Source organism: Apteryx mantelli, chromosome 25 (genome assembly GCF_036417845.1).
Source record: "Apteryx mantelli isolate bAptMan1 chromosome 25, bAptMan1.hap1, whole genome shotgun sequence".
Classification (NCBI taxonomy): domain Eukaryota; kingdom Metazoa; phylum Chordata; class Aves; order Apterygiformes; family Apterygidae; genus Apteryx; species Apteryx mantelli.
The window spans coordinates 7,868,449-7,895,525 of record NC_090002.1 but is presented as its reverse complement, the minus strand read 5'-3'; the positions used below and the strand labels follow the sequence as shown (position 1 = coordinate 7,895,525).

General features: G+C 59.0%; 2 protein-coding genes across 3 annotated transcripts; one reads left to right on the top strand and one right to left on the bottom strand.

Moving 5' to 3' along the window:
- Window positions 1-6,969: 6,969 nt before the first annotated feature.
- PRICKLE4 (prickle planar cell polarity protein 4) lies at window positions 6,970-14,486 on the bottom strand. Of its 2 annotated transcripts, none has more exons than XM_067310525.1 (8): window positions 14,074-14,486; window positions 10,033-10,170; window positions 9,691-9,792; window positions 9,442-9,579; window positions 9,137-9,337; window positions 8,613-8,799; window positions 8,229-8,528; window positions 6,970-7,998 (listed from the first exon to the last, which is right to left on the bottom strand). In XM_067310525.1, exons 2-8 carry the CDS (start codon window positions 10,165-10,167, stop codon window positions 7,493-7,495), a joined length of 1,569 nt encoding a protein of 522 aa, XP_067166626.1. In that variant the 5' UTR covers window positions 10,168-10,170; window positions 14,074-14,486; the 3' UTR covers window positions 6,970-7,492. The 2 variants fall into 2 exon arrangements, with proteins under 2 accessions (XP_067166626.1, XP_067166625.1); XM_067310524.1 differs by lacking the exon at window positions 14,074-14,486 and adding an exon at window positions 13,555-13,762.
- Window positions 14,487-16,429: 1,943 nt separating this feature from the next.
- FRS3 (fibroblast growth factor receptor substrate 3) lies at window positions 16,430-26,710 on the top strand. Its single transcript, XM_067310741.1, has 7 exons — window positions 16,430-16,491; window positions 19,441-19,574; window positions 19,962-20,050; window positions 20,582-20,768; window positions 23,160-23,321; window positions 23,904-24,061; window positions 24,872-26,710. The coding sequence occupies exons 3-7, from the start codon at window positions 19,985-19,987 to the stop codon at window positions 25,814-25,816; spliced, it is 1,518 nt and encodes a 505-aa protein (XP_067166842.1). The 5' UTR covers window positions 16,430-16,491; window positions 19,441-19,574; window positions 19,962-19,984; the 3' UTR covers window positions 25,817-26,710.
- The last annotated feature ends 367 nt before the right edge of the window (window positions 26,711-27,077 follow it).

Below are 27,077 nucleotides of genomic sequence, written 5' to 3'. Positions count from 1 at the left end.
ATTTCTTTTACTATAAATATTCTAGCTATTTCTTCTTCAGGTATCTACAACTTAGCTTTTCCATTTTCAAATATTATTTTAGCATTAAATCTTGACAATAAGTCTCGTCCTAACAAAGATGTAGGACAATCCGGTACATAGAGAAGCTCATGATCTAATTCTTTACCCCTAAAATTTAGATGCAATGGCCGCAGAAAGGGCCGTTGCTCTGTTTTTCCTGTAGCTCCTACCACAGTTATCATCGTATCCTAAACAAGTATTTAAAACAGAATAAGTTGCCCCAGTATCTACCAATAATTGTTTCTCTTCCCCATCAATTTCCATTGTCACTTTTAATCCATCATTTAGTCAGCTACTATGTTGCCCCAAATGTCCTAACATCATTGTTTCTGCCATTGGTGTTCCTCCTACTGAAGTCTGCTGGGCCAAATTCATTTTCACTGGGCACTCATTTTTCCAATGTCCCTGTTGTCTGCAAAACGCACACTGATTTATCCCTAGCTGATTGCTTCCAAATTACTAAATCTCCTGGGGAAAAAGGAACTTTCACATATACCTTATCAGTCCCCGAAATTGCCTCTCGTAAAGGGGCTAATAATACTTTACTGCTTTGCTCTTGTTCCTTCCTCCCTTGTCTTGTTCTCTGTGCAATTGGGGTTCGTTGCGCTTGTCTTGGGCATGATGAATGCCCTGGCGAACCCTTCGGTGTTAACTTAATCTGGATCACTCTGGTATTAATTGGTTCTGACGGTTTTGCCGCCTTAATACTATCAGTATCACTATCATCCCCTGCATCTGTATCAGACATCACAGGGGCCGTCGGTGATACTAAAAATGATACATCCTCTGGCTCTCTTATTGAATTCTGTATTGCCAAACAAGTCATACGTTTCTTATTACCTACACATCCTCCACATTTTGTTTTACCTTTTTCAGGATGTACCAACAACATTCCACATTCTCTCTGCATACCTGGATGATTACGTAAATCATAAAATAGATCAACATATGGTACTTCATCCCATTTTTCAAGTTCTTGACAATATCTCATTAATGGACCTATAACACCTGGATCTAAACTTCCGTGTTCAGGCCATCGGGGTCCATCATACTCATATTGTGGCCACCAGTTCGTACAATAATCTATAAATCGGCTTTTTACTCATACTCTGAAAATATCCCGCGCTTTTCCAATGTTTCAACAAACATCCTAATGGAGAATTGTCCGGTATTACCATGGTCTTACACATTCATTCCACACACACACACTAAATCTACGGGATAGAAAACGGAAAGATAGCCTCTGCTGGGAAATAAAAGACCAAACCAAACTCACGAGATAGCCACGTATGTCCGTGAGTGCTGGACCTGCGGGGCTTTCGCTCCGTCTGACGGCCAGCGCCTAGGCTTCCACAGACCAGACCTCGAGCTCGTTAGCCCAACCTTGCGTGAATCGCCGTCACGTCTTATAGGCAGGCACCCAACCAAGATACTATAATAAAGCACCTTCGGGCTTACCACTTTGGGACGTCAGGAGCAGCGCAGAGCGGGCGCAGCCGATGGCTCCCCGAGAATTCCTCGGTGCCGGCACGGAGCAAAATCGGAAAGCGAACCGTCAACACTACTCCCGCTGTCCCATCTGGGTCGCCAGAAAACTGTTGCCCGTAAAGAAACATGTAACTACGAAAGCAGTTATATGCGGTGCTTTATTAAGGGCCCGGGGTCTCAGGGACTCATGTTCAAAGCTGAGAATCCCAAATCCCCGTTTATCTTGGTTAATATTTATAGTGCTTGGTTATATAATACTATTTCAATACAATCAACATAGTTGCTATAGTATTTGGTTACCTAACATAATCAACAGAATTGCTAAGTTACATGATTGTTTCCCATTTACGATTTCTTCAGTTACTGTTGCCAAGATTTGCTTAACATTTACCTAGTTCATCAGACCGTACAGTTACCCAACACCTGTGATTATATTTCTCAACACATAAAATTTCTCACATAATGCAACAGGGGGGCGGGGGGGGCCGGCTGCAGACGGGCCCCCGCTGGGCAGCGACGGCCCCAGCTGTCGTCCCTGCGCTGCCGGCTCGCTCGCGCTTCCTCCTGTTATAGGTAAATGTGACAAATCGTAACGACCACTCTAACTGGGCTGCATAAATTCCAATTTAATAAAATAATTGAGCAAGTCACAAGTAAGCAAAACAGCGCTGGGCGGCCGGGGAGTCTCTGCTCCACCAACGGCGCGCAAAATTCCCCCGCTCACAGTCTCCTTCTATGCGGCTCTAGTTCCGGGCGTATGTGGCACTTCCTGTAACTTCTGCGGTTGCGCCGGCTGTTGCTAGGGGGTCTTCTGCAGCCCTCTGGTGGTCGTGGGGATGAAGGCTGGAGTCTTCCTCGGCGTTGTGAGTGATGACCTTCAGGTCGTGTGCACACATTTCACAATACAGTTGTGCAATACCGCCTTATTAGGTGATCTAAGCTAACACTGCAGTTTCGCTAGCTCGGTGGAATCATCTCAGGTGGGGGACATGTTCTCCTTGCAGGATGTTGTAGTTTAGCCCGTACTTAGCGCCTGCTTTCATCGTAAAATCACTTCCCGAGCTGATGTAACAAATTAGCACATATCACAGGGGGGTGGGGGGGGCCGGCTGCAGATGGGCCCCCGCCGGGCAGCGACGGCCCCAGCTGTCGTCCCTGCGCTGCCGGCTCGCTCGCGCTTCCTCCCTTCCTAGGAGCCGGGCGCTGAGCGCGCGGGGGCCCTCTCCCCGCCGCAGGTTCATCCCGCGGGCAAGATGTTCCCTAGAAACGCCCGCTGGAGACGCTTCCCGCCCTTCCCCAGAGAGGTAGGTGGTTTCTGCGCCCCCTCGGCCCCCCCCTGTCCCCGCGCGGCCCCGTTCGCCCCATCCCGCTCACCTCCGCTCCGTGCCCTCTCCGCAGCCCTCGCCCCCGCTGCCGCCCCGCGCGGGAGGCCCCCGGCACGCGTGGTGCCCGCCGCCCTGGGAACGGGAGTGCCGGAGCGCCGGAGGCGGCTGGCAGCCGGTAAGCCGGGGCGAGCGGGGAGGCTTTGGGGAAGCTTCGCCTAGAAATCCCGGTGTGGCCAAAGCCAGGCGCTTCAGCGGGAGCCGGAGAGGCGGAGGGAGCTCGGGGCCACGGAGCAAAGCCCGAGGTGTTTCCCTCTGGGGTGCTGTTAAGGGGGTCCCGGCTGGGACGGGGGAGCAGGGGCTGACTCATTGCTCGTCTCAAAAGCAGAAGTGCAAAAAAAAAATATCCTCGGACAACGTGCGCCGGCCATCCGGCTCCGTCTGGCTTTCTCCAAAGAAGCAACAGAAAGTGCAAATCGCCGGCTGCGGGGAGGAAGCGGGTACCGAGCTGTTCCCGCGAATAGCTGACGCCGTTAGGGTTTTGCAGAGCTTTCAGCTAGAGCCTTAGCTAAGAGCCCGGGCAGCGGCAGAGCTCGACTCGCCGCGTAGCCGCCGCCGCGCTACGGAAAGCGTCCCCAAAACGGCGGCGGGTCACCCGGCCGCCCCGCGCGAGCCCGTGGCCCCGCCGTCCTCGCCGGCGGGCGTTTCTCCTTGCAGCCCCGGCCCTGGGAGCCCGAGCCCTTCCCCGGCCCTGCCGACTTCCCGAGCGATGAGGAGGACGGGAGCTGGGCGCCGCCGGCCCCCTGGGACTACGGCACGGAGCCGCGAGGAGCCGAGGACGCCTTCGGAGACGGCTGGTACCCGGTAAAGGGGAGGCGGAGGGGGGCGAAAGGACGGGGCCCGGGGACGCGTCTCTGAAATGCGCCCTTCCGCCAGGCCCTGCCGCCGCCCATGTCCCACCCGGGCTCCTTCGCCTGTCCCGAATTCCCTGGAGAGCAGCTGCCTCCCGCCTGGCCGCCTGATGCCGGCCCAGGGTAGGTGCCGGGCTCGGGGGGCAGCGTGCCGCTCGGTGGCCGCCGGCGCCGGGGCTCTGCTCCGAGAGGCGCGGGGTGCAACGGGGGAACTGCTCATCCCACCTGGATAACCTTTGGCGCTGCTCCGGGCGAGATCCCCTCCAGCCTCGGTTTCCCTCCGGGGCTGCCTGTCCGTCCTGCAGGAGACGAGGAGGCTTCTGGCACGGCGCCCGGCCCTGGCGCCCTCGTGGCCTCGGCTGGAAACGCTGCCATCTCCCTCGGGGTCGCCACCGGGAGAAGTTTGCCTCTTGCTACCGCCCGCCTCGTCCCCCCGTCTCCAGAGGTTTGTCCCGTGGGTGTGCTCGTGCCCGGGGGCAGCTCGGCTCCGGGTGCCCGGGGGCTCAGCGCCGCTCCCGAGGGGATGCGGTGGAGGGAGCAGGAGGCAGCTGAAGCCCACAGGAGGGATTTGAGGGGGGGAGAAGGACCCTGTGCCGTTGAGGCAGCAACTTGGGGCCCATTGGACCTTCCTCGATCCCCATCCGGCTCCTGGATGGGAGGCGCTGGCGCTGCGCTGGAGTCTCCGCTCCGGAGCAGGGAGGCAGCGTGCCTCGGCCGCGGCTCCACAGCGCATTAACGCTCCGCTTCTGCTCCTTGCTCCGCAGAGAAGCTCCCGTCCTCCAAGGCCCCGGCTTCTGGCTCCGGGGAGAGCCGCTCGGGGGGCACGGAAAAGCCGCGGGAAGGGCAGCAGGCGGTGAGTTTGCACCTCCCGGGGCGCGCGGCTCTCGCACGGTGCCGCCGTGCCCCTGACCGGCACCGTTTCCCCCAGCACCCGCCGAGCCGGGAGACCCCCGAGCCCCCCGCGCAGGCAGGTTCCCCGCGGAAGAGCCAGGCTGCCGATGCCTGTGCCGTGCCGGAGGCTGCAGAGCAGGAGCGCGCAGCGGGAGCAGAGCCGGTATGAGCGCGCCGCTTCTCCGGGACGTTGGGCTTCTCCTCGCTGTCTCCCAGCCCTCTCCCGCAGCGGCGGCGCTGGGATGTTTGACTGCAGGCGCTGACTCCTCTCTCAGTTCCCCTGGGATTTTAGCAGCCCGTCCGTCTTCCCCCAGGACGGACAGACGTCCCTGCCTCCCCCTGCCACATGCCTGGCAGCCAGCCAGGGAGCCGCGGGCGGCCACGGCCGGGACCCCACGGCTTTGGAAACGGAGCCGGCCCTGCCGGAGAGCGCTGGGAGCAGCAGGGAGGAGGAGTGCGAGCTGGTAGGAGCCGACGCGTCCCCTCCTCGCTGCCGGACCTCGAGCCCAGGGCAGGGAGGTGGGAGCTTGGCCCCCGCGCGGCCCCTCCTGGGGCCCTTCGCTCACCCGAAAACGCGCAGGTCCCGCGGGGAGCCGCTGCAGAGCCCGGCCGGGGCGGCTCTGACGTCTGCGCCTCGCTGGGGACTGGGCGGCTTCGCCCTGCCAGCGCCGGAGAGCCGGAGCCGGTAGGGACTCCGGTGCCGCCCTCCCGCCCGCCCGCCCCGCGCCGCTCGCACGATGCGAAGGAGCAGCTTTTCCCCCCGAAATGTCACTCGGCAGCGCCACCGCGTGCGGACGGGGCTGGCGGTAGCCGCGTTTCAGCTCTGCCTCCTGCGGGAAAGGAGGAGACGGAGCTGGGAAGCGGCAGCCGGCTCTGCTGGCCCGGCGGAATCTCCGGGTCTCCAGGCTTTGCCCTGGTGTCCCCGGGAGCTGCCCGTGGGACGCGGCCCAGCGATCCTGGCTCGTATAAGCCCGGCGGTCCCGGGAGCGGCACGGGGGATTTCCTCCCTGCCCTTCCCGCTCGTGGGATCCCGTGGCCGGGGGCAAAGCGCCGCTGTGTCCGGATGCGGCACCTGCGGCCGCCCCAGCATCGGCCACTTGGGAGATGCTGATAAATTGGAGGCGGTTTGGAGAAAGGCCAGAAAAATAACTCGAGGGTGGAAAATGTGCTGGAGCGCGAAAGACCCCAGGACGGGAGCTTTAACGGAGGATGCGGAGGAGGAGAGCAGCGCGGAGGCTTAGTGACCGCCCGAGGGGGAGCGGGGTCGGCCGGCGGGGGCCTCGGAGCGGCTCCCGGGCACGAGGGAAGGGTGCCAAGCCGCGGCCGATGGAGCGGCCCCATCCCGGCCGGTCCCCTCGCCGTGGTCCTCCTCGTCGTCAGCGCATCCCACCCTTTCTTTCCCCATCCCGCAGGCTGCGGCCAGCGGCGGCCGCTCCGCGCTCCCGGCGCCCTCGCCGTGCGGCAGAGACCTCCGCTCAGCCGCCGTGCTGGCCAGGAAGGAGGAGATCGAGCTGGTGAGCGCTGGGCGTCCCCGGGGGGGGGCGGGGGGGGTCCCGGGGCGGGCGGCGACGTCCGCGAACCGGCCGCTGCCGCCCCGCAGTCCTACCAGCGGTCCAGCCTGGCCTTCGCCGCCGTGGCCACGATGCTGCTGCAGCAGGAGCCCTCCATGGAGGCGGCGATGGGGCCGGCGCTGCGGGCCAACCTGTGCCAGGCTCGCAGCCACCACCTCCGCCAGCTGGAGAACTTCATCGACAGCTACGACGCGGCCGCCGCCGGCCGCTGAGGGTCCCGGGGTGCCGGGGCCGAGCCCCCGCGGACGCCTCGGCGCGGGAGGAAGAGGAGGGTGCTCAGCTCGGGGGGCCGGCAGGTGACAGGGACAGGGACGGGGACAGGGATGGGGGAGGCAGGTCCCGTGGCAGGGACGAGCCCTCCCCGGACCCGTGTCCGCAGCCGTCCTGCGGAGCGGGAGCGGATTGTGCCGGAGGGCGGCGGGATGGGGAGCGGCTGCGCGGGGCTCCCCTCCGTCCTCCCCACGCTCCTGTTCACGTGGACGTTGCATTAAAAGCTGAGGTCTGTCCTTAGGCAGGTTTTAAGTTTTAAAAATAAAGCAGCAGTGACACTCGCTGCCCCTCCATGGTCCCTGCTCCGGTGTTGCTCCCATCCCATCCCGTCCCTGCTGTCCCCACCTTGGGCACCCTGAGCTCCGTGCAGCAGCCAGCGCTGATGCCCTTTTGGGCAGCCCTGTCGCACTGCCAGCACTGGCCTCCGGCCACGGATGAGCGCCGGAGCCGGCCGGGGCGGGGAGGAACGGGCCAGACTCATTCGGTTCTCCGGCACCCGGATCGCGGCCGAGCTTTATTGCAGCACCGGTGTCGGAGCCGGCTGCAGCGCCGCCCCCACCGCTGCCCTGCCCTCCCCGCGGTTCAGGCGCCCGGTGCGGGGCCGCGTCCTTCGAGGACCTCTTCCCGCGGGTGGGAAATCTGCAGCGGGCGTCAGGGGCGGAAGGATGCAGCGCCGGCGCGGGCGGTCGGCTGGCTGCTCCCGAGCTTGCTTTACCTGTTCTTAATTGCGTGAGAGGCCAGCCGGAATTGCAGGCTGCGCTCTGCCAGCGAAGGGATCCCGGCAGCTTCTCCCTACCAGCGTTGGGCTGGTTCCAAGCCGCACTGGCAAGGGATTGCAAACCCCGCCAGGGGCTGGGAAGACCCGGCAGGATGGCAGTGCTGGGCCAGGAAGCCCCTCGGCAGCGCGCCGGGCCGGGACTGCTGCCCTTCTGCTTAAATACGGTGCAAAGTGCCGGCGCGGCGCCCGCGTTCCCCGCGGCTAGGACACGCTGCAGTGCCTGCTGCTGCCCCACAGCTTCGCCGTCCGGCCCCCGGCCCGCTCCGGGCCCTGGCGCTCCCTGCCCAGGGAGCTCATCCCAGGTTTGGGGATGGGCTTCCCGAAGAAGAAGCCCTCCTCTTCCGAGTCTGAGTCCGAGGATGAAGAGCAGGTTGGGCACCAGGAGTCTTCCTCTTCCGTGCCATCCTGCAGCTCAATGTCCTCTGGCCTCGGGCTGTGCCGGGCGGGGGACAGGCCGCCTTGGAAGTGCAGATTCCCGTCACCTTGCGGCGTCCTCGGATCAGGGCTCCCTGCAGCCGGGCGGCCCGGTGCTCCGGGGCCGCTTGGACCCCCCGTGCTGGGCTGCGGGGCCGAGAGGGGCCCGAGCGGCGGCCCCAGGGTGCCCGGGCGCAGAGCATCCCTGCTCCTCTCCGTGGGCGCTGCTCCGCGGTCACCCGGGCTCCTGAAGGCAGGATGCACAGAGGCCTGATCCTGCAACGGCTCCGGCTCTGGAAGAAGGAGAGCGAGGAGGTGTGAGAGAGGGCTGAGCCTGCCCCGCTCCCCCCCGGCCGCAGCGGGGGCTGCCTGCGGGTGCGGCGAAGGCTTGCAGCCGCCCCGCGGGAGACGGCAGGACGCTCGCGCGGGTGCTCCAGCCCCCGGGCAAGATTCCCTGGGGCTGGGCAGCACCCGGCTTTGCCGCCCCTTCCCTGCCTCCCTCCCGCCGCGCCGCCGGCCCTACCGGCCCCTTGCAGCCGCTGCCGGCAGCCGCCGGGCGCCGGGACCGGCGAGGCGCTCCGGGCGGCGCGGGAAGTGGGCGTCGAGTCCGGGGAAGGAGCCGAGGCGAAGGCCGAGTCGGAGGAGTCGGAGGCGGCGGAGGAGGCGTCCCGCTCGCGGCCGCAGGCTTCGGAGCAGTAGAGCCGGCCGCGGCGGGAGGTGACGGGCTGCCCGCGGAGCGGCTTGCGGCAGAGGCTGCAGCAGAAGCAGGCGGCTCGGGCATGCCAGCGGAGCCCCTGGTGCGTGGCCGCTTCGCTGTCGGCGCCTGCGGGGCGACGGCCGGTGAGCGGGAGGCTCTTCCCGCATCCCAAGCCCGGCTGCGGGCTTTCGGCCGGGCGCCGCGACCTACCGATGGGCTCGCCGCAGGCCTGGCACGGCTCGGCGTAGAGGCTCTCGAAGCAGCCGCGGCAGCAGGGCCGGCCGCTCGCCATGACGTAGCGCTGCCCGCGCAGCGGCGCCTCGCACTCCAGGCAGCAGAAGTGCTCGGGGTGCCAGCGCCGGCCCTCCGCCTCGATGCACTCGTCCAGGAAGATGAGCTGCAAAGGGGGCGGGGGGGGGGGGGGAAGCGAGCCGCCCTGCAAGCACCCGCCGAAACAACCCCGGCGCTCACGACGCGCTGGGGGGTTTTTGTGCCGAGATTGCGGATCGGCCCTCATGCGCCGGGGGTCCCTGCAGGGCGCGGGAAGGAAACCTTCCCACCTGCCCCCTTTCCCCCCGCCGACTGCTTTGCAGCCTGGGGGTCCCGTTGCATGTGCAGCCTGGGGGTCCCGTTGCATGTGCAGCCCCCCAGCCCAGCCCAGCCCGGGAGCAGCTGGCAAAGGCGGCAGACCCGAGCCGAACCCAGCCCCGGCTGCTCCCCGGCCTGGCACCCACCTGGTCGCAGGAGGCGCAGCGGGGCCGGAAGAGCTCGGCATGGTGCCGGCCGCAGTAGATCCTGCCGTCCTGCTGGAAGTAGATGAGGTCCACCAGGGGCTGGTGGCAGAAGTGGCAGCAGAAGCAGGACGGGTGCCAGAGCTGATCGCCCAGCCTGGACACCGAAACCCCCGGGTCGCCTTGGTTCAGCCTCCGGCCGCACTGCAAAGCCAAGGGACACGGATGGGGTTTGGGGCTCGGCGGCCGTGCAGTGACGGTGCCCTGGCCGGGGCCAGGGTGGTGGTGGCAGGGGGGGGACATCTCACCTTCTTGCAGGGGCACCCGTGGCAAGGACCCGGCACCGGGCACGCCAGCCCCTGCCCCAGGGCCTCCTGCCGCCGCCGGGCGCTGAACGCTTGCAGCTGCTTCCTCTCCTCCTCCGCCAGGCCGGGGCAGTACCGCTCCTGCGCGGGGACGGGGACGGGGACGGGGACGCGGTGAGGGGGTGCGAGGGCAGCGGCGCCCGGGCGCTGGCGCCCCGGGAAGGGCTGCGCTCCCTAACCGGCGCGTCTTACATCGCAGTCCTGCGGAGGCAGCTGCTGCAGCAGGGCTCGGGCGCGGAGCCGGCTCCCGGCGGCGGCAGGCTCAGGCGAGCGGGCGGCGAAGCGCACCGGGACCTTGGGACGTCGCGCGGGAGAGAGAAACACAAGCGGATTTTTCAGGGGATTAAGCGGCCTCGCTCCCAGCCCCGCGGTGCCCCCCAGCCGGGAGCACTCATCCGGCACGATCCCTCCTTTCTCCTCCAAGACGCATCCCGGCGGAGGAGCTGGGTGCTGGGGAGACCGGGACGGGACGGGACGGTGCCCGAGGCGGAGCGGGGGGTGAGGTGACCCCAGCTTGGCCGGGATGCTGCCCACCTCGGCAGGCGGCTCCGGGTACTCCTCCAGGGCGCAGCCGGAGTCGCTGTCGGAGGAGGCGGGAGGGAGGCCGGCGGCGGTGCCGCAGGGGGGCGGCTCATCTCGCTGGGGCCATGCGGGGCTCGGCGGGGACATGAGCTGGGGAGAGAGGTGACAGGGCTCGGAGCCGGCCGGGATGGGGGTCCGCCGCCAGGACACGTGGCGTCCCGGCACGGACCCCGCTCCGGCTGCAGGATGAGCAGCACCTCATCCCGGGGAGGGTCCCCGGGGCAAGTCTGGCCGGGACGATCCTCGGAGCCACCGTGGGGCCTCGAGAGCCTTTGCTGAATCGTCAGCGAAGTGCAGGGGCTCCTGGGGTCACTCCGCTACCTGGAAGCGCTGGAAGCAAACCCGCACCGGACTATCGGTGATGCCGGGAGCTCTCAGCAGCAACGCTCCCGGAGAGGTGCTCGGCTTTGCCGGCCATGCGGGAGGCACCGGAAAGGGGATGGTGGCGGGGTGAAGCCAGGTGGGGGGGGCACCCCGATTTCCGTGCCCGGGTGTCCGGTGCCGACCGTTCGCTCTCCCACAGCGGGAGATTTTCCCTGGCTGCTGCCAGCTCTTTGCTGGCCTGGTTAATCCCTGATTTCGTGGCCTGTCTCCGAGCGGAGCAGTGGGAGGAGATCGAGGTCTAGCCCAATTCAGTGGAAAGTAATTTATTCCCCCCGGGCTGCTATTGTTCAGCCCGGAGCGGCTGTTCCTGCCGGGGCAGCCGGCTCGCCCAGCCGCCACCACCTTGCCCGGCTAATGGTTGCGCGCTGCAAACCCATCCCGTCCCGTCCCGTCCCGTCCTGTCCCCTCCTCCCCGCGCGGCGCTTTCTCGCCGCTCGCTTCCTTCCTCGCTTGGGTTTCCAAAACAAAGGCGTGATGACGATCCGGCGGCTCCTGGGGCGCCCTGGACGCCGGCCCAGCGCCGGCCCCGTGAGCGGGCAGGGGGGGCCGGGGGCGCCGGGGCCGAGCCGCCGCTCCCGGGCAAGCCCAGGGCCACGGGGCACCCTCGAGTCCCACGTGGCCGGACACGCTGCAGCAACCCACGTGCGAACCGGGCACCAGCAGCTGAGATGCTGCTTCTGCGCCTCTGGTTCATCCCCTTCCCCTGCTCTCAGGGCCGGCGGCAGCAACGTCCCGGCTGCTCCAGCCTCGACGCCTCCCGTCCGAGCCCCTGCCGGGCACCGTGCCTCTTTGCATCACCCACCTCCAGCCCCGCTGCCCCTTCCCACGCCCCATCCCGGGGCGCTGGACCTTGCATCCGAATGCCAGCCCGCTCCCGATTTCCTGCTCCAGCTGGGGCCCAGACCCTCCCCGGCGGGACCAGCCGCGGCAGCTCAGGTCTCCCCGCGGTGCACCTGGGTCAATGATTAACTCTGCAAATTGGCTAGTCAGCGGGATGAAACAAAAAGGGCTTCGTGCCCCTCTCCCAGGGCCCTGGCGGAGGCTCTGCCAGCCGCGGCCGCGGCGAGCGGAGGGCAGAGCCGGGGTCAGCCCGGGCGGGCTGCGAGGCTGGCGGCGTTCTGCTCCTCGGCGCCGGCCACGTTTCGCACCTTGCGGCTGGGGAGGGCTGCACGGCGCGGGGGGAAGAGGGCTGAGCACCGAATCCGCAGCCCGGAGAGGGTCCGGGCCTTGCTGATGCGCCGAAGGACCGCCGGCATTAGGGGACCGGCAGAGAGCCCCGCTCTACGGCCGTCCGGAGGGCAGGGGTAGGAGGGGAGCGGGCGTCCCTGGGGATGCTGAGCCAGCGCCTCTGTGAGCCCGGCTCCAGTCCCAGCTCCGCTGCCACCGTCTTTGGCACCGGTGGGCAACGTGCTTCTCCCTCCGCCGGGAGATGGGTGGTATCGCCTGGTTTATTAAGCCTCCGAGCTGCACGTGTCTCATCTGGCTAATTAGAGCCTGCGGACGCTGCGCTGCCGCAGCGCAGCTCGCAGCCGGCTTCCCCCGTGGTCCCTCGCCGCCGGGGGGTTCCCGGAGCTGTCGCCCAGCGGGAGTCCTGCTTGAAGCTGGGATCAGCCCCTATCCCAGCGGGTCTCCGGCGGTGATGCCCAGCACGGCGAGCTGTGCTGGGAGCCACGTGGGCCACCCTGTGCCAGGGCTGCCAGGAGGGAGCCCAGTGGGGCAATTTGGGGGAGAGCAGAGACGGCTGCCGGGAAGCGCCAGGGCCGCGCTGGAGAGCCCAGCCCGGCTCGGCTTGATGCGATTACGCGGGACGGCGGCCGTCTGGGCTGCCGATGGTTCCCTGTAATTAGCAGCAGACGGTGACAGCGGGAAGCGCCTCCCATGCTAAGGAGCCAGGCAGCTCCAACAGGTCGGGCTCCTCCGCTCCCTGTCCCCTCGCCCTGCCTGCTCTCGCCCGCGACCGGCCCCGCGCGCCCCGAGGACCGGCTGTGCCGGCGCGCTCTGCTGCCCGCGGCCGCGCTCGGACCCTCGCGACATTCGCCGGGCTGCAGACGGCTGTTGGGCTCCCGGGTGCTGTTCCGGGCGCTGCCGGCTCCGTGGCCCCGGAGGATTTCCTTTGCCGCTCGGAGCGCGTTTCCCACAATAGTTACAGCCCTTGGCGAAGCAGCCGCGGTTCCTGGGGTCAGAGAGGCTAAATTCACGGGGATGTTAATCTCGGTTCGCTTTCCGGGAGCAGCCCCGGCGCCGGCTGGCAGCGGGACCATGCGGGCTCCCAGCCCTCTGCCGCCAAGGTGCCAACGTGAACTTGCAGCGTGGCCGCCCCGGCCCACTCGCATTCAGCGCACCCTCCTCGTTTCCGGCTCCCAGCTCGGACCGGGTCTAACCTGCCTCTTTGCTGCAGCCGTTGGTTTTCCAGAGTCACCTCTCAATTTTACGAGACCCAGTTTCGGGCACCTGTGGCCTGTTCTGCAGCAGCACCAAACCCTCCTCAGCTCTGCGACCGCCAGGGAACGCGATTGCTCGCCATCACCGACAAGGCCAGATCTCGTTGCAAGCGCCCAAAATCGCCGGCAGCTTTTGGACGCGGAGCTGTGCATGCAACGCCTCACCCTGGTTTTGCTAGCGGTCCTGTCAGTGCAGCTGCAGCGAAGGTGCTTGCAAAGCGAGATGCAGCACAGTAAAGGTGCATCTCCCCTTTGGGGTAAGACGAGCCGGATCAGCTAATCCCGCAACGTGACCGAGCCCTGGCAAGCGCAGTCTCCATCTGGCGCAGGCACCCGCTTTGGGACCACGTCGCTCGAGGAGACCTCGGCCAACGCCGGGGCCTGTTTGCTCCGCGGGGATGCACCGGTGCTGCAAAGGGCTTTTCTCGCTGTGTCTCCCCCTGTCCCGAGAGCGCAGGCACGTCCGGGCGCCCCGTCCCGGCGCGGCAGTAACCCATTAACCCGCTGTAACTCAGTCACTCGTATATCCGCAAGGGGAACCGAGACCTGCCGCCCCCACGGCGCCGCGTTTTGATCCTGGCTTCGGCTCCGTCCCGGAGGCGGCCGCAGCTCCCCTGCCAGCACGACAACCCCCCCCTGCCATGGGTACCTCTCGCGCTGGGGTGCAGCCGCCGGCTGGAGGCTTTTCCAGCCGCGGGAGCCGAGGGAAAGCCCTGCCGCCGCGTGCATCCACCTGCGTGCTCAGGGGCGCGCGAGCCGCCAGCTAGCCCAGCACGGCCGAGATCCGGCGGCGATAGAGCAGACGCCGTCTCGTGCTTTCAAGAGACGTTTGCTGCAGACAAAGACCGCGGGGGTGGAGGGGGCAGCGATACTGTTCTGCTCCCCCGGTTTATTTTTCCCACGGAGGAACCAGCCAAAATCCCTCCCGAATTCAATTTTCCCCCCACTTCTCTAGTCCTCCCGTTTGCAACAATCCCCGGATGGGGAATTGCCCGGTTCCCCCTGATTCCCAATAGTTTCTTCTACGACCCTAGCTCCATCGGAGCGTGTCCCGCCGTTCCAACTGCCCCGAGAAACGGCCTCAGCAGCGCGAGAAAAAAACAAAACAAAACGACCAAAAAAAAAGCCCTTTCCGCCCGGCTTCGAGTCGCCCATGTGGCTCACCTACCTGCGCCGCCGCGGTGGGCTCCGCCGCCCGCTCCGGCCCGGCTCCGGCCACGGCGCCGCGCGCTCCGGCGGCCCTCGACGCCCGGCTCGCCCTACCTCCTGCGGCGGAGGCGCGGGAACGGAGCCCGAGCCGGGGGGAACTTCGCAAAGCGAAAGGAAAACATCCAAGCTGAGTTAGGGAAACAATTTTTTTTTTTTAATCTGCCTGCCCAGGAAACTGGATCTGTGTCAGCTGGGGTCCTAATTACAGGCTTTTTAGCCTAAACCTACAGAGACAGCCAATGGCAGGGAATGGCAGCGCAGGCAGGGAGGGGAAGAGCGCAGGCTGGCGGAGGGGGGGTGCGCGTTAACCCTAGAGGGGAACGAGCTCTTCCTGTGACATCTGTTTTCCTCGGCGCCTCTCATTTTCCGAGCGTCCGCGCCCTTCCCTGCATCCGCGGCTCAGTTCACCCCAGGTTGCCGTTTTGATGGCTTTCATGATCCGCCGTGATTTGTTTGCCTCCCTAGATCAGAACGAGCTGGAGCCGCATGAAAGAGGGGAAGTGTCATTACGCCCCGGTTTGGAGGCGCAGGGCCCTCGGCTGGGCTCGCACCAAGCGCTTAGCCGGGGGCAAGGCGGGACGTCCTACTTTTCCCAAGCCCTGAACACCTGATGTGTCTCCCAAAAGCCATTTAGACCCGCTTCAGCCGCAGCAATTGCGCTGGGGCGGGAATCGGGGCGACGTTTACCAGGCTTTCCGAAGCCTGCCTTTCAGGGTAGCTTGTTTTTCTGCGCTTCCACGCGCCATGGGATTTTCCAGCCCGCTCCCGCGGCCAGGCTCCCGCGGCAGCGCTGCTAGGAGAGGCCGTGCGGGGCTGGTGTCTGTGCATGGGTTATTGCAACGGGTCTTTAACGCTTTGTATCCTCCCGATCTGCAAAATCACCCGGGCAGGAAAAAGGAGCAGCGGGTGCATCCCTGCAAACTGCCACCGTCCGCTCCCCCTCGGAAGCATCCCATCTGGGGAGCCTTTAAGGGCCCGGCTCTCCGCCGGGGAAGTTAATCCGCCGTGTTTGGGGTTGGTGGCGGGCCGGTCTCAGCCGCGTTGGACTTTGCACCCCGGCGCGGCAGGGCCCCTCCAGCGGGCGCCGGGTGCTGCCCGTCAGCCGTGCGCGCGGCGAAAGCAAAGCGCCGCGGTGACGCTCCGATCTGCCTCGCGGGACCAGCGGGGCAAAGGGGCTCGAGCGGCTCGGAGCCTGCCCGGGCGGGAGCAGGCTCTGCTCGACCCCAGCCACCGCCCTGGAAGTTGCACGAGGCCTCCCAGGCAAGCGCGTGCCTGCGGAGCGGAGCGGGATGCTGGCTGCCGATCCTCCCTGCCGCTTGGCTGCGGCTAAGGCGGAGCAGGTCGGCGAAGGCAGCGCTCCCCGGCTTTGCACGGGAACCCCAAACCGCACTCGCCTGCAAATGGCGGTGCGAGCGGCGAGAGGGAGGAGCGGGACCACGCGGGCTCTCCCGAAACGGCACGTTATTCCTCCTGTGTCCCGCCTCGCACGGCAGCCCCCTTCCACGATGTCGGCGGAGAGCTGGACGCCGGGGAGCCGCCGCGTGTGGGGCTGGAAAGGCACCGTGCCACCGGCCCCACGGCCCCGCACGGGGCATCTCCCATGGGGTTGGGATGACGGGGGGGGGGGGGGGGGGCCGGGGGGCAGGCACCCTCCTGCCCCACGTCCCCTTCTGCCCCCCCACCCCCCAGCATCCTTCCTGCCCCCCTGCACCCCGTCCTGCCCCACGTCCCCTCCCACCCCCCACCCCACAGCATCCTTCCTGCCCCCCTGCACCCCATCCCGCCCCACGTCCCCTCCCGCCCCCCACCCCACAGCATCCTTCCTGCCCCCCTGCACCCCGTCCTGCCCCACGTCCCCTCCTGCCCCACTAGCCCCCCCAGCGACCCCTCCTGCCCCCCAGCACCCCTCCTGCCCCATGGGAACCCCAGCACCCCCTCTGCCCCCTTGTCACCCCCTCCTGCCCCACTGCCCCCCTCTTGCCCCGCCCCCTCAGTCCCTGCCCTGGCCCCGCCCCCGCCCGCCCAAGCCCCGCCCCCACCGCCGGGGCGCCGCGCGCCTCGCGCGCCCCCAAGCGGCCACGCGCCTGCTTTGCCGGGTCCTCCCAGCCGGAGACGCTCTAGGCGGCGGCCGGTGGACTCGCTGCTCCCGGCGGGCCCCTGCCCGGGCTGGGGGGAAGCGGCGGTGGCGGGGCCCGACCCGGTCCCGGTCCCGGACCCGGTCCCGGTCCCGGTCCCGGTCCCGGACCCGGACCCGGACCCGGACCCGGCGGGCCGGGCAGGGCACGGGCCGGGCCGGGGCCGGCCGGCAGCGGGGGCCGGCGCAGCGCGCCGGGCCCGGCCCTCGGTTCCCGGACGGCGGAGCCGGGCAGCGCCTCAGGTACCGACCCCCGCCCGGGCCGCCGGGCCTGGCTCCCCCCCGCCTCCCCCCCGGTCCTGGTCCCGGCCCCGCTCACGTCTTCCCCGGGCATCCTGCCCCATTGCCCCCCTGCCCCATTGCCCCATTGCCGCCCTGCGCCCCCTTGTCCCCTTGCCCGTTGCCCCCTGCGCACCCCCAGCTGCCCCCTTGCCCCCCCGTTGCCCCCTGCGCGCCCCCAGCTGCCCCCTTGCGCAGCCCCCTGTGCGCCCCCATTGCCCCTCGCGCTCCCCCGGTTGCCCCATCGCTCCCTCGCATCCCCTTCCCCGCTGCCCCCTCGCACAGCCCTGTGCCCCCCCCCCGTCTCCTCCCCAGTGCCTGGCCCCGTCCTGGTGCCCCCTTGCCCTGACCATCCAGGGGCTGCGCAGGCCCCTTCCTCGCCCCCGGCTCTCACACCCCCCTCTCTTTTACAGCAGCCCCTCTTGCGGGACAGGGCGTGCTTGCAGCCCCTTTCCTCCTCCCCCCATGTTGGTGGCTGCTGAGGGGGGAAGTGGGTCTGTTGATACCGGCCATCAGAAGGGTGCTCATGGGGAGCCGGATGTGTTTGCACGCCAAGAATCCTCGTGCAATGCTGTCAGCGTGGGTTTGCCCCCTGGTGCGCTTTGCTCACAGTGCCACGCGACTGGGGTGCTTGGACCAGGTGCCTGGGTCACCTGGGATTAGACGGACCCTCTTCTGCTTTGCTAGGTTTTAGGATAATTGAGCACAGAAGCATGGCAGGGTCTTCTGCGGGCTTGGAGGTGTGGAGGGCGTCTCCGTAGAAGGTTTGCAAGGAGAGTGAGCAACCTGGCTATGAAATAGGAAGAGGTGAGCTCTGGTTTGGAGAGTGGGCCGAGGAGGGGTGTGAAGATGTCTAGGAGGATCTAGGTTTGGGTCCTGGTAACTTGGGAGACAGTGGAGGGGAATGGGACTACTGATCTTGGGAGGCATGTGCTCTTGCTTTCAGAGAAGTATATGGTGCTGGTAGTGTGTTTGGTTCAAGCAGTAAAGGCTTTGAAGTTGTGAACGCAGCCATCAGAAAGGTGTGTGTTGAAAGCACCGAGCAAGGGACTGGAGTCTTGAGACTCTCGGTATTTGTATGAAAGGGATGTGGCTAAAATAATTCAAGTGAGGAGTAGCTGGAAGTACCAAGGGAGTCCTTGGGGATCTCGCTATGTTTTTTCTCATTTGTTCAGTTCCAACCATAATAACAATTCAGGATAGGCCACAGCACTCCTTCCTAAACCCCTCACAGGTTAGAGAGATGAGGGGCGAAGGAAGCACCAGAGGGAGAGAGGGATAAAGAAGTGAGAGGGGGCAAAGGTAATGTGTTTTCTGCAAGATATTTTTTACCAAGAGAATTGATAAGGTGGGAATGGAAGGACAGAAACTGTGGAGAACAAGGCCCCTAGTGACCAGATTAGATGAAACAGAGAGGAATCTGTTGCTAAATTATTGATCAAAGCCTGTAAAGTCATCTGAGATTAAATCCATACTGAGCCTAGAAAAACAAATAGGGCAACTTGAACAGGATGCCCTGCTGAGCAGGGAACGTGTGGCATTATTACGATTGGGGTGACTGGTGTGCGCGAAAAGGCAGGCGGCCAGCTGATTTGGGACGATGCTCCTCCAACTTGCTCAAAAGGAAGTTGTCAGGTTCTGGAGGACTTTGAAGGATTAGGACAGGGTTGGGAATTCTTCAGGGGTCAAAGTTAAGGCAATGTGATATGAAATTGCCATGGAAGGTAATTTAGATTGTGTTTTGATGCCAAAAATGAAGTGGGACCCCTTGGTCAGTTCACTGCCAGCTCTGCCCCATCCCTTCACGACACTGTGCAGTCAGGCTGCGCGCTGTCTGGAAGTCTGAGGGCAGTTTGTGTAATGTGGTTTTGTGCACAGATACAACTCCGTGATTCACTGTTTAATTTGGAGCGACTGGTGAGGCAGACTCTGGCATGCCAGAGTGAGAGATTTCCAATAGCCTTTTCATTTTACTTACTGTTGTAGTGCCAGGCTGGTTATCCATATGGCTTTATTCTCTCACGCCTCAGATGGAGAGATCATTAGCTATTCTTGCCAAATAAAGCATGGCATCATGTTGTACTATCTGCTGCTGGTTCTAGCGCCCTAGAGTTGACGCGAAGTTTGTTAAAACTGCATCAGAGATACCAGTTTTTCTTACTACTAGCGTTTGTAACTCCTGCGTGCTTGCACTCTCTGAAAAAGACTAGATAGCTGCTTCTTTTTGTTTTCTGGCATTTGTTCCTTTTCATAGTTCAACATACAACAGCTGTTGTGTTCATTTGCTTTTAAGGCTGCTTGTTCTCTGACCCTTAAGGACCTTCCATCTAATGAAGATGTCTTCACATTCCTAAGCAGCAGATGTGTGTGATTCCTTACATCTTTAAAGCCATCTGCCATTCAGTATTTTGTTTGTATTACGATAGCTCTGATAAACTGCCCTCCTCGACAGGATCTCAAAGTTAAGAAGTAAAATGTCTCTTATTTTTAGGGTTTTTTAGCTATAGACTGCATGTTTTTCAGAAGTTACATTTTTGAACATACTTTGTAGGCTTTGCCCATTGGGATGCAAATGGTTTCAAGTCCTGTGAGTGTCTGTGCTGAGTTCTTAATGACATTCATTTGCTAGAAAATTGGCACAAATAGTGTTGAAGGATAATTTTCACTAGCTGTGCAATAACAGTGCACATGTGCATACCTGGTGTCTGTATTAGACGTGCTGTGTGTTTTAGGAGTGGTCTATGCAGAATTATTTTCTATATTCATTTAAATGCTGGTAGTCAATTTAAAAAAATGTACACTTTGCTTCCGTGTGATATTTGAGGGAAATTCAGTGACAACCCTCCCCCAAATTTCTATTATTATTCTCTGTCTTTTATCTGTTGATCTGTTTGATTGTATTCTCCTTGTCAGGTAGAAGATGGGGCAGTTTCCCTTGTGTTCTGGGTGACTCTAACGCCTGGTTACCATGAAGTCCCAAGGGAGATAGAGGGACAGTAGTGGGATTTCTTCCCACTCCTCCAAAAAGATCAAACAGTTGCCTAATGGTAAGAACCAAGTGAGATTAAAAGTTACAAACTTTATTCAATCCCCACAGGAGTGCTTTGGGTAAGTTCATGCTATACCTGTTTGTTGGTACAGCTCTCCTGTAAGGGGTGAAATGGAATATCTTAGACTATATTGCAAATTAATGAACAAGTGAATAAAGTAGCACCTGAGAGCTGTTATTCTTAATCAGCCTTATATTATGTGATGTCCATTAATTGAGTAACACACTGAAGAGTTTTCAAAGCAAACAAAGTTTGAGATTCAAACACACTGGGCCATGTGCAGGGTGATTAAGGAGGATACAGGGTGTAAATGCTGTATGTTCTGAGAGGATGGAGGAGATGGTTTGAAGATATGATTGTCCTCTGTTTTGTGTCCACTCCCAGGGATTACCTCTTATGCTGACGTCATGGGGAGCTGCTACAGTTGTCTGTGCAGGGACAGCATCCCAGACAACCATCCCACCAAATTTAAGGTACCTATTGGACTTTCATCCTCAGAGGGGAATCCGTGACATCAACAACTACTAGAAAAGCCCAGCCTGGGCTGGACACCAGGCAGGAAGGCAAAGCAAACGTCTGCTCTTTCACATGAGGTCTTTCATGTGATGAGATTTGCAAATATGTTGTTGGTTTGTTTGTTTGTTTGTTTTTAATTAAGAAACCTTGCTTGAAAAATAGGTCTCAGATATTGCCTCTGCTCTGAGATTCTCCCTTAGCAAGGAAATGGAGAACTGGAGAGAAATTTCTTATTGCTCAGGGCTGTCTTCCAGTGTCTGTGTTGAGAGACATCAGCTGAACTGCCAAGCGTACAGTCTCCAAGGCTGCCGACTTGGCGCCTTCTGCCAGCAATGAATTCATGCTCTCAACTGAAAAAAATGCATCTTAGTGAACGAAGGGGGAGTCCATGGGAATTACAGTATCTTCGTGGGTGGGCTTAAACCTGTAACACTTTTTTGGGTACAAGTGCACAGATTTTCCTGATGCGAGCAGTGTCACCTCTGCAGGTAACGAACGTGGACGATGAAGGTAACGAGCTGGGATCTGGGATTATGGAACTGACGCAGACGGAGCTCATCTTGCACACTCACAAGCGAGATGCTGTCAGGTGGCCCTACCTCTGCTTGCGCCGCTATGGCTATGACTCCAACCTCTTCTCCTTTGAGAGCGGACGTCGCTGCCAGACAGGGCAGGGTGAGTGTTGTGTTTCCTGGGGGAAGGAGCTCTGCAGTTTCCATTCCCAGGAAGCTCGAGTGAGTTGACACTTATGTCTTCCCAAGTCCCTGAATCTAACAAATCAGCACGTTCATTTGCAGCCTCTCTTCCCCCAGAATACGGGAATGTGCCTACGCATACGGTTAATACTCCCAATTAAAACACTAACGCTAGCAATATTGAGACTCAGGACCTGGGCAGAAATCTAGCAGTCTCATTTCACTAGGGTATCAGCTCTCATAAGGTAACCGGTACAACAGGCTTGAGTTCAAGTTTTAACTGGATGAGACATATTTAGTGTTGGACAGGATATTAGTTATACTGCCAGCTCCGTGCTTTGGAGCTAAGCATGTTTAGCTGTGGTAGGAGGGGTTGTTGGAGATGTTCTTCTAGGAGCTAGAAAGTGCTTTTTGCAAGACTAAAGCTTTATTAAGCATCTTTCAACTCCAGGGAGAAAGTAAAAGGGCATGATCTGCATCTTTTCCAGGTCTCTTAGGATTTGCTAATTTCTGAGCTTCCACATACACATCAGTAGCAGTAGTAGTTTAAACACATTCTTGTATTTCTCAGTGTATTCTCTCTGCCTTAGTTAGTACTAGTTCTACTTAATGCTTTGTATTTTCTGTTTGGCAGCAACTTGTAACATGGGGGCAAAGGAGTTTTATGTTTTACAGATCTTATGCATGGGGATGCTGTGTGTAGAGAAGGGAAGTGACTCACCCAGGAGTACATGCCAAGTCATCACAGAGCTGGGAATAGACTTCAATTTTACTATGGTGCCTATTAGTCCCTTTACCAGTCTGTCTCTCTTGCTTTTAAAAAACTGAGCATTTTCTTGGCACATAGGACCAATGGGAAAAAAAAAAGTTTGTGTTTCTTCATTCTACTAATGTGTTTGCAAACTCCTTCTTATCCAGAAGGGCAGCACATGACTGTGCAGTGTCTGTGTGAAGTGCTGCGCAAATCTGTAATGCCGTATGCTCCTTTTTAATATTTATGTAAGTGGGGTTTTCCTCTCCTGGAATTGTGTGCTTATCAGTTGCCAGCAATGGGAATTGCTCGTCTTTGGTTGTCTGTTTTGCCTTTGCAGGATGCAGATCAGTAATTAGAATTCTGCCTTGCTTTTTTCGTTTAGATCCAGATAGTGATGATAAAGCAGAGCTATTTGCTCTTCATATATTAGAAGATCTTTCAGTAGACACATGCTAACTCATCAGTCTTAATGCAGACAAAAATCGGATGGATGCCACCGTATTTTGATTAGTTTCTTCCTTTCCTTGCAGGAAATTTTTCTGCTCAGTTCATTTTATTTGGAGAATTCCTTCCCGCTGCAGCTCCCCATCTTAAATAAGGCACATACAGCTATATTTTGGCTGGAGTATTTTAAACATTTTTCTTTGGGGTAGGAGCTGTTGTTGCCATGCTGTTCTTGTTGCTATGGCTCTTGTGCATGTGTGTGCGTGCCAGCTTGGGATTGGTTAGCTCTGCGCACACCAGGTCTGGTTTGGGCTGCTCAGCTGGGGAGCCACTGTTTATTTTGATACATTTTTTTGAAATATGGTGCTCTTGTCCCTCCCTCAGGTGCAGACTCCACAAGGCCCCATTCAGCTCCCGTCGGTCACTGGAAAGACTTTCCACTGGCAATGGGAATTGGACTGGGTGCCAAGTGAGTTAAAATAGAAGATTAGAGATGGAACAAGACCAGTTAGCTTGTCCCTTTCGCACTTCTGCTCTTGTAGGATCAATCCGCGTAAGATAATTGAGGTGGTCTTTTTCTTCTAGTAATGCACCATTTTTTCAGATGGTAGTTGTGGCATCGTATTTGCTTTGCTGCAGCAATAGGTTATGCTATGCAGGAATGTTGTATCAGGATGCAGCTGCATATAGAAAGTGGCTTACAAAATATTGCCTTATGAATTGTCAGCGTGTTTGTAAGGAGTCTAGGAACTGCCTTACCAAGTCCCGGCAGCTCTCTTTAGTGTCCTGCTTTGGCTAGTGGCTAGTGCCATGGGCCTTAAAGAAAGATGCAAGACACTTTCTACCCAGTCATTGCATAATAAAAGGGAGACTCTTTTCCTGTTTATATATCTATTCAGTTTATGACTTAAAGCATGAGGATTTACGTCCTCCTAACAAATTTTTATCCTGTCCAATGAAAGGATGAACATTCTCACGACTTACAGAAATGTCTGATCTTTCATTAATCCACTGAGTTGTTAGTTGTTCTCCTGTGGCTGTGAGTTGCAGGGATTGATTGCGTTAAACATGTTAAAATCAATCATACTTGTTTATTTATAGCCCAGAATTATACTCTTGTTAAAGCAGGCTTGCTTTTTTGCTCTTTTGACCCTCTTCTTCGTTACTGTGCAGGGATTTTTGCATTTAAGTGTTCCAGAGCAGAGGAGATCTTTAATTTGCTTCAGGACCTGATGCAATGTAATAGTATCAACGTAGTGGAAGAGCCTGTTGTCATCACCAGGAACAGTCACCCCACAGAGCGGGAGATTTCCCGGACTCCCCAGACACCCAACAGTAAGGCTTCTTCAGTATCTGGGGAGAAGAGGGGGAATGCAGAGACATGAGCAATATCTGCAATTGCTTGTGTGAAAGCTGCCCTTTCCAGCCCATGGGTCTCTCCCATGTACTGGCTCGCAGCTGACCTGTCTCTTTGCATCTGTGCATGTCCCACGCAGCATGTTTTTTTAAGGCCCCACTTGTTTGCAATGTGATATTTTGTTTCCAAGGAAATGGCAAAAAAAAGCCCTTCAGTAGTTAAGCAAGTTGTCAGCCTTCAGTTGGTTTTCATCTGGACCTCTGCCAAGTGGCCTTTTTAAATAGTACCTACAAGGATCAGGTGGTTCCTAAAGGAAAACACATCTGGGAGAATTCAGGTTTGCTCAATTCCTGCCTCCATTAGGAGTGACTTAAATTTAAACAAGGGGGCCTAGCCCTTGTATGTATACTATGAGCCTCATGGTAGAAGACTTCTCCAGACAAGCTGATTCTGCCTTCCAGGGTGCATTTAAGAGACCAGCTCATTGTGAAAATGCAGCCACCTCTGTATTTTGTATCAAATTAATGCTCTAATCGTTATCTGTCTCAACTCTCTCCCAGATCTGGGGTACACTGTCCCAGGATTTCCCAATGGATTTCCCAGCTTCCCTGGAGAAACCCTATCTTATTCCACAGCTCGCCCCCCCTCCGTGAGCAGCCTGAGGCATTCTTCTGTGGGTGAAGACTCTACTCATGCTCTCATTGGGCCTGATGAGCAGGTAAACATGGATCTCCTAAATTCTTTTATTGCAAGCAATGAACAACAAGCATGTTTCTCTAGCAGTCCTGTGCAATTCTAGGCTTCTCTTCCTCCAGCAAAGCTCAGGGGATCCTCATACCTCATCATTCGTTGTTTCTTTTGCTTCATTTTGGTCTTGGAGGCTTCTGCTCTCTCATGCTTCACTGGAACAAACACTCTATTGTGATGGACTGACTTGGCTTCCTTAATCCACTGATATTGCCTTGGCTATTATTTAACAGCAGCACTTAATTTTCTATGCGAGTCCAGGTCATGTTGCTCTGTCTATCAGTTACTACAACCTCTAAATTGATATGCAGATGCGTGCCCAAGTTGAGACTCTGCATTTTATTTTTGGTGTTCAGATCTCTTTTCTTGGTTTTAGAATTTTAAGATTTGCCCTACATGATCCTATGGTCCTCAACGTTGTCAGGTAAACCTAGGTAGCTGTGAATTCAGCAATAGCTGCAGTGTAAACTGCTCAGTAAAATATTTTGCTGGTGGCTTTGCTTTTTGTTCTGTCCCATATATGTGTATCTAGCATGAAACAGATGATCTGAATCTTCTACAGTTGGACTCCTTTTTGTCCCTCCTTCAATCCACAAATCCACCAATGACCTTTTGCTTCCCAAAATCTTCTCAAGTTCTGAAATTCTTTGCTCTCTTTCTACTCCATCAACCACCCAACTCTTTCCCTTTCCTGTTGTTTTCTCAGCTGCTGTAACCTGCTGTGTTCTCATCTCTTCTCTTCTCTTCTCCTTTCACTGTCCCTCTGCTTCTCTCCTTGCAGTCCCACATCTACGTGAACACAGCCAATGGTGATCAGGAGCTGAGGGGCCGACATTGTATGCACTCCTTGCCTGAAGTCCACCCTCCTTTCCCCCATAGGAACCACAGCTGCTCTCTAGAAGACCGCAATCCCCAGGTCTTTCTGCAGCCAGGGGAGGTTAAGTTTGTGTTAGGTCCCACATCCACCTACAGGCACATGGTGAAACAAGATAGCATCTGTCAGCACCACCGGGAGTGCAGGATGCACTTCTGTGCCCCCAACAACAACAACAACGAGTGTGAGGATGAGTGTCCTTCACCCCAGTGCGTCTATGAGAATGTCAACGGCTTGCTGCCCCCCAGCAGCACGTCTCTCCGCCGAGGTGGGCGCTTGAAACTCACCCGGGAGGACCTGGGCTTAACCGGCTGCTCCCATCGCAGAACGGCTTTGCTACACTATGAGAACTTGCCATCGCTGCCTCCAGTGTGGGAGTGCCAGCCGCTCCAACGAGGGGAGGAGGACACAGACACTGGGGATGGACTGACACCTTCCCCCAATGGCTACCCTGAGGCTGGTGAAGATGATCCTCTGCAGAACTACATGAACTCGGAAAACACTGCGCTGCACAGGGGCAGTGGCCTGCGGCTCAGTGGCTTCCTGCCAAAGCCTCGTCGCAACTGCATGTCCAGTGTGTTCAACTTCGACTTCCCCCGGCCCTGTCCAGAGCAGCCACGGCAGCTCAACTACATCCAGGTGGAGCTGGAGGCTGAGCCGCACAAGGGACATCAGAACCCGCTGGTCCCCCATGCCCCACCTCCTGCCACCCACGAAGCCCGCCGGACGGACTCCTATGCGGTCATTGACCTAAAAAAGACAGCAGCCATGTCCAATTTGCAAAGGGCCCTGCCAAGAGATGATGGGACTTCAAGGAAAACTCGACATAACAGCACTGACCTGCCTCTGTAAGGGGGAATGCCAAGTGCAAGCACTGTGTTGTGGCTTCGGTATCTGCCCTTCAGTGTATTGCCCGGTGTGACTTCCATTTGCCATTGCCTTCTGCTTTCCTGTTTACCCCATTACCTGGTGTCATGGGATGGCTCCTACAGCTGATGTTAAGGCTAGTCTGTTTGTCAGTCTTCCCCTCTCCACTCTTTCTGTGTAGTTTGTTTTTAAAGGCTTGTGGGATTTTTGAAGACGTTGTTTGAGGGTTAAATTTTCTTTCTGGAGAGAGGAGCAGAAGGTGCCAGCAGTAGAACTGGCACTGTGTGGATACAACTTTGAATAGGGCTAACTCTCCTGCTTTCCTGGCAGCTCCTTGAATGGTGCCAACAGCCTGGCTGTAGAGGCAGGGCAGTAGCATGGTGGAGGAGCGTTCCTAAAAGCAAGTTGCTTTAGGAGCTTGACTGCAAATTGAGCTCGTTTCTTGGGGATTTCATGCCTTGTGACTCCTGATGAGCTCCAGGGGAAGCAGCCTCTGCAGTGGGATCATTCCAAAGTCTGTTTTTTCCCTTGTGGTTTCTCTGGTCCCTGATGACATGGGAGCTCCTGGTGCAGTCTTTCTCCCTCTCAAGTCGCTACTGCTGTCTCCCCTCTTCTCTGTTGCCTATTTTCCTGAAGCCCATAGAAGTCTTTGATTCTTCTGTCCCTTTCTCAGATTTGATTGGAATTGGGCATCTCCAGAAATTAACAGAGGAGGACAGACAGACATGGACATAGACACTGTGATCACATAAACCTGGTTTCCTGAGGAGACCTTGCTTAAAAAGAGAATGGGAAGACTGCAAATAAGAGAGAAGTTTGAGGCTTGGTTTAGAAATCTTCAGTAGTATGTTACCTGTTCTGGTTTTTAAAGATTCTTTTTGGCAGCTGTTGATTTGTTGTTTTATTTATTTGTTTATTCTCTTATTTATTTATTTGTTTGTTTATTTATCGCAATTGATAATTGCGAAAGCTGGTGCCAGTATGAAACACGTCCTCTCAGCAGCTCACAACCTTTGTTGGGGAACAGATCTCGGAACAGAGTTTGTGGCTTTGCTGGACTGCAAAGGGGGGGAAAAGAGCAGCTGTGAATCCAAAACTTGCTAACTGGGGCTCACTGTCGCAGGGTGGGTGGGAAATGGTACGGGAGACATGCGAGTGTGAGCGGAGCTGCAAAGCAGCCAAGCTTGGAGTCACATCAAAGTTGTTGCCTACACCCACATGCCTGGCTGAATCCACGCGAAATATT